Source organism: Moschus berezovskii, chromosome 1 (genome assembly GCF_049115385.1).
Source record: "Moschus berezovskii isolate FMDL1 chromosome 1, NW_MosBer_1.0, whole genome shotgun sequence".
In the NCBI taxonomy this organism is placed as follows: domain Eukaryota; kingdom Metazoa; phylum Chordata; class Mammalia; order Artiodactyla; family Moschidae; genus Moschus; species Moschus berezovskii.
The window spans coordinates 104908512-104914886 of record NC_142460.1 but is presented as its reverse complement, the minus strand read 5'-3'; the positions used below and the strand labels follow the sequence as shown (position 1 = coordinate 104914886).

The 6375-nt window shown below is 48.4% G+C and overlaps 1 protein-coding gene across 2 annotated transcripts in view; it reads left to right on the top strand.

The window, feature by feature from the left end:
• Positions 1-216: 216 nt before the first annotated feature.
• The window catches only part of ECE2 (endothelin converting enzyme 2), a 32888-nt gene continuing 26729 nt past the window's right edge, over positions 217-6375 (top strand). The window contains exons 1-2 of one of the 2 annotated variants that reach the window (XM_055409159.2): positions 217-489; positions 5597-5880. In XM_055409159.2, the coding sequence (XP_055265134.1) occupies positions 294-489; positions 5597-5880 (480 nt within the window). In that variant the 5' untranslated portion in view covers positions 217-293. The remainder of the gene's footprint in view (positions 490-5596; positions 5881-6375) is intronic. The other variant, XM_088838590.1, reaches the window with a different exon arrangement.

Below are 6375 nucleotides of genomic sequence, written 5' to 3'. Positions count from 1 at the left end.
AGTGACGACCCGGAATGTATGACACCATGAGTGTGGCTCTCAGAAGTTTGTGAGCAGTGCATCCAGAGAATTCAACGCACGGACGATGTGACTTTCCCACCCGGAAGATTCTTTCCGGAGCGCTTAGCGGAGGACGGAAGTTCCACGTGTTTCTGTTGAGCTACTGCAGATGCCGGGCGGAGACACAAAGGCCACGCCTCCCACATGCCACCATTCTCGTTGGCTACACTGGAGCACCACGCCCCACCTAGAGGTGGGGGCCAGTTGCTCTCACTGCCCGGCCGCCACAAGCGATGGCTTGTCTGGGGCCTTCCGCATCCGTGCCGGAGTTACCGGCGAAGAACTGCGGGTACCGCGAGGTCCAGTACTGGGACCAGCGATACCAGGGCGCTGCCGACTCTGCCCCCTACGAGTGGTTCGGAGACTTCTCTTCCTTCCGTGACCTCCTAGAGCCGGAGTTGCGGCCGGAGGACCGTATCCTCGTGCTCGGTGGGTAGTTCCGGGGCTGCCCAGTCCAGGTGGAGCTGGTTGGATTGGCGCCCCCTTCGCTTCTGCCTACCGCTCTCCGAGGACACTCCAGTCAGAAGTCAGGATCCAGTACCTTTAGAATCTCGGAGGTATTTCGCCAGGGCAAACAGGAGCCAAGAGATTCTTAGTCCCGGGACCTTCAGGGGAAAGACAGTCTCTCTGAGTCTGAAGGTGGTAGGTAACCCATGACCCCATTACGAACCCTGGGGAGGCCGCCTCGGGCACTGGAGAGTTCAGAGGACCTAGTTCAAGTCCCAGCGCTAGTTGACTGTATGATTTAGGACAAATCATAAACTCTGAGCCCTGAATTCACTTCTGCTGCTGCTGCTAAGTCGCTTCAGTCGTGTCCGACTCTGAGCGACCCCATAGACGGCAGCCCACCAAGCTCCCCCGTCCCTGGGATTCACTTCTGCTGCTGCTGTCACTTCAGTCGTGTCCGACTCTGTGTGACCCCATAGACGGAAGCCCACCAGGCTCCCCCGTGCCTGGGATTCTCCAGGCAAGAACACTGGAGTGGGTTGCCATTTCCTTCTCCAATGTGTGAAAGTGAAAAGTGAAAGTGAAGTCGCTCAGTCGTGTCTGACCGTTAGTGACCCCACGGACTGCAGCCTACCAGGCTCCTCCATCCATGGGATTCTCTAGGCAAGAGTACTGGAGTGGCTTGCCATGACTGCGAATTCAAGTTGGATAAGGCACGTGCATTCACCTTGAGCGGAAAGCCTAGCGCTTTTCTGTTTGCACCACTGGGTTATTGTCTCCGAGAGACTTCTCTCTTGACTCTCCAAACTAACTGAAACTTGGTCCTCTGTCGTCCCGCTCCCCTCCTCCTCCCCCGCGCCATGTGCAGTGAGGATGAGTACAGCGCCCTCTGACGGGGAGAGTGTAATCAAGATTGGTGTGATTCCCCAGAAGGAACAAGTACTTGGGGGTAGGGCTTCCCTGGTGACTCAGACTAAAGAATACGCCTGCAATTAGGAAAACCTGGGTTCGATCCCTGGGTTGGGTAGATCCCCTGGAGGAGGGCCTGGCAACCCGCTTCAGTATTCTTGCCTGGAGAATCCCCATGCACAGAGGATCCTGGTGGGCTATAGTCCACGGGGTCTCAAAGAGTCGACACGACTGAGAACAAGGTGGGTCTCTAAGAGATCCACCTAACCCCGACCTTGACATTCTCTTCCACTGCCAGCCTTGAGGGCTCCAGTGAAGTTTGAGTAAGTAACGGATTTCCTCCCAAAATCTTGGTATTTTTAAAAGCATGTGTATGATTAAGTGAAATATTTCACATATGAGACATTTCTATGTAAATATATGTAAAGCATAAATAATAACTCAAATGTGTATATACCCTACTCAGTTTGAGAAACAGAGCATTCTTCTGACCAGAAAGTGCTTAAGAACTTGGACCCTGGAGGCAGCCAGTTATGTAGGGATCTTGACACATGTAATCTTAGCAGTGAAGTCATGGACAAAATCATGGAATCGTAGCTGTGGATCCTGGACAAAATACTTAAATTTATGTGCCTCCATTTTCTCAGCCTTTAAAAAAAAAAAAGTACATACTTATCAGCTTTTAAGATGATTGAGTGAGTATGAAAGATACCTAGAAAAATGCCCAACAAAATTAAAAGCCTTGTATATTCAACGTTTTCTGTGTGGGCCCCTAAAGCTCTTCCCCTCAGAGGTTAAAAACTCTCTTGAATTTTGTGGCTTTAAACCATTACATTTATTTATAGATTTAACATAGATCTATGTTTTTCAAGCTTTAGTGTAATAACCTGGAAAACTGGACCCACCTTGATTTTCTAATTCCAGGGGTGGTCTAAGGCTGGTCCCAGGGGTTTGTATTTTCAACAGGCCTGCAGGCTGATTCTCATGCTGTTCGATTGGCAGAGAAACACTGCCTTAAATTCTGCCTGACTAAGAGGTATCCTTTTCTGGATGGAGGAGGGAAATGTCTAAAGATCAAAAAGTAAAACTTTCCAGACAGAATTCCCAAGATCTAAGAACAGGACCCACAGCTTGGGGAGTGCCCTATGTCACATTTCACCTAAAGAAACACATTGAACACCTGGTAGATGCTGGGAATGTGGTGGACCCTTTCTAATTTATTTAATCCTCATGACAACCCTTAGAAGTTAGTGAAAAATATTATGAGACCTATTCTAGCTTAGGGTTCAGTAAATTTTTTCTGAAAACTGCCAAATAGTAAATATGTTAGGCTTTCCAGGTATACAGTTGCTGTCACAACTAGAAAATGGTGATGGTAATAGTATCTTCTGTATGGAGCTACTGGGAAAATAAACTGAGATAATCCTTATAAAGTACTTAGCGTGGGACCCAGTGTTCAAAAACTGTTCAGTTTAGTTCAGTCGCTCAGTCGTGTCTGACTCTTTGCGACCCCATGAATCACAGCACGCCAGGCCTCCCTGTCTATCACCAACTCCCGGAGTTCACTCAAACTCATGTTCATCGAGTTGGTGATGCCATCCAGCCATCTCATTCTCTGTTGTCCCCTTCTCCTCCTGCCCCCAATCCCTTCCAGCATCGGAGTCTTTTCCAGTGAGTCAACTCGTTGCATGAGGTGGCCAAAGTATTGGAGTTTCAGCTATCATTATTATTATTGAAAATGGGAGTCAGAGAGGCACTTTCTCTGCGAATGCTCAGAGAAAGAGGACCTTGCCTAAAGACTTGTGTGTTTAGTCCCTGTGGCTAGATTCCTCATTACAGATGAGTGTATATGGCTGCCTGGTTTTGCTGTCATTATACTTCTCTGGTTCTCTCTTGCTTGACTCCAAGCTCTGTAGAATCTTCTGATTATATTTTTGTCTTAAGTTTGTATTTTCTATAGGGACACAAGGGACTGACCAGAGGATTGACTGTCCAGACCCCATGATGGCTATTTTACCTGTTATAAATTAGTGAATTGATATTCTGGTTTATACTTCAGTCGCTTGGTGTTGGGAATAGCATCCATATAGCTCTGGGCTCACATATGATGTATTCTTGCATCTTGGATCCAGAGCTCCGCTTCCCTAAGGCCCCACCTAGGGAAACAGTGGCTGTTCCAAGTCTCATCTTAGTTGTTAGTCCCAAGTCACTGCTTTGTGGGCATAAAGTGGCCCTGTGGTCAAGTTTTATTTTCCCTCCATCTTTAATAAAGTTGTCTTGGAAGATGCCATTCCTGTACCAAAGGGGACAATGGAAGGAAATTTGGGTCTGTCCAGTTTGACAAAGCACTGCAGGCATATGAGGTCAGGTGTTGGGTGATGAAGGCATTGTGGGTCAGAGAATTTAGTGGGATTTCAGCCTGAACTGAGTTAGGGTCTCCTGCTCAGTCGCCCTTACCCCCAGTCCCAGAGCCTATTGTGGTTCCAGTGTTGGGAGGCACACATTGGGTTTTCCCAGGCAAGACAGTACTCTTCCTGAGTCCCAGAGTCTGAGGAACACAAGAAGAGCAGCTGAGGACCAGTCAGCAGTCTCTGGCATCTGTCCAGGTGCCAAGCTCTGCCTTCTAGATTAGGGCTATCCCAGCAGCTTATTTTGTGATCCTCTTAGGGAGGCAAATGGGGATTAAAGGCAATCTAATCCCAAGATCTGGGGATCCCCATGTGAGGCCACCAAGAACTGTCATCCAGGCCTGTTCTTGGTGATACCACAAGAGGGCCTGGAAGAGGCCAATAGATCTTTGAGGAAGGCCACACCCATTGGGCAATAGGTCCACATCTCCTCCTCTAACCTCCACCCTCCCTCCATCCCTTTGGGACTGCTTTCCAGAAACTTCCCACCAGAGTGTTATGATTCTTCCAGACTCTTGATTGGTTTTCAGTTCACCTGAACCTGTTAGCCCACCCACCTAAGGTGGGGACAGGGACTCTCCCATGTGCTCCTGCGGCCTGTCCCTATTGAAACACTCATCACATTATGAGGCAGTTGCCTGATTACACATCTGCTGCCCTCACCAGAGCATCAGCCCCTTGATGACAGGGCCTCTGTTCATTAGGAGAACAATGTGTGGTGCTCAAGCGTACATGAAGGAATTATTGGGTTGGCCAAAAAGTTCATTTGGGTTTTCCTATGAGATGTTATGGAAAAACCCAAACAAACTTTCTGGCCAATCTAATATATGGAGTCATCTCCACTGTGTGTCCCCACTTAGTTTCCCCTTTTACTTGTGAATTCTGCCTTGGAAACCCAAGTAAAATAAAAACCCCTAACATGAAGTCTTCCCACAGTTGATGTCATCAGAGGAGAGATTAGGAATTAGGATAATACTAGTATTATCCTATTAATAATACTACATGCCAATGTTATCCCCAGGGCTTCCCTGGTAGCTCAGTTGGTAAAGAATCCACCTGCAATGCAGGAGACCCTGGTTCGATTCCTGGGTCAGGAAGATCCGCTAGAGAAGGGATAGGCTACCCACTCCAGTATTCTTGGGCTTCCCTTGTGGCTCAGCTGGTAAAGAATCTGCCTGCAATGCAGGAGACCTGGGTTTGATCCGTGGATTGGGAAGATCCCCTGGAGAAGGGAAAGGCTACCTTCTGCAGTATTCTGGTCTGGAGAATTACATGGACTGTATAGGCCATGGGGTCGCTAAGAGTCGGACACGACTGAGCGACTTTATAATATTATCCCCATTCTGAGTCTGAGAAAACTGAAGTTGAGAGTTGAATGACTTACCAGGGCTGTATGACTAGGGATATCAGAATGCAAATCCTTGAACTTTTAAGTTCAGAGCTCCTACTCTTTGGGTGTTTTAGTTGTTAAATTTAGCGCATCACATCCTATATGTAGGGTAGGTATTGTTGTCTTCATTTTTCTGGTGAGGAAATCCAAGTTCCTAGTATGTAAACAAATTGCCTTAGTCCACACAGCCAGGAATGATAGAGCCAGGACATGTGCCCAGATCTGTATGACTCCTGGGCTCATGCTCTTGTACCATGCTGCTTCTCCCTCAGTACAGGAGACTTTGGGCTTCAAGAAAACAGGCCAAGAGTGGATGGATAATTGCGGAGGTGAGAACCAAAGCTAACCTAGACCTTTTGTCATCCACCTCTTCTCACCCCAGGCTGTGGAAACAGTGCCCTGAGCTACGAGCTATTCCTTGGGGGCTTCCCTGATGTGACCAGTGTGGACTACTCATCAGTATTGGTGGCTGCCATGAAGGCTCGGTATGCCCACGTGCCCATGCTGCGATGGGAGACCATGGATGTGCGGGCACTGGGCTTCCCTAGTAGCTCCTTCGACGTGGTGCTTGAGAAGGGCACACTGGATGCCCTGTTGTCTGGTGAACAGGATCCCTGGACCGTGTCCTCTGAAGGTGTCCACACTGTGGACCAGGTGCTAAATGAGGTGAGGGAGCAACAAGGGAAAGAAGGCTGTTCAAGAGCTGGGGAGGTTTCCCTGGTAGTCCAGTGGTTAAGATTCCTCGCTTCCACTGAAGGGGGCACAGGTTTGATTCCTGGTTGGGGAACTAAGTTCCCACAGGCCACAAGGCCAAGAATAAATAAATAAATAATAATTTTTTTTTTTAAAGAGCTGGGCATGAAGGGTTAAGGTTTTAGGAGACTTGAAGAACTTAGAAGCCAGAGGAGGCATGGTTTGGAGCAAGTAGTGGGTCACCTTCAGGACTCTAGTTACCTGAAGGAAGAGGATGTTAAGCTGGCTCAAGATTTTAGGGGGCTGGAGTGGCCAGGCTCCCAGAGGTTGAGGACTGGATACTGAGTTGCCACAGAGATGAGGTTGTGGCCAGATCCCAGATAGGGAAGGTCAGCAGTTGAGAGGAAAGCAGTGCCCCCTGCATCTGACATCATTCCCATGCTCCTACCTATCTAAGATGTAGCCTGA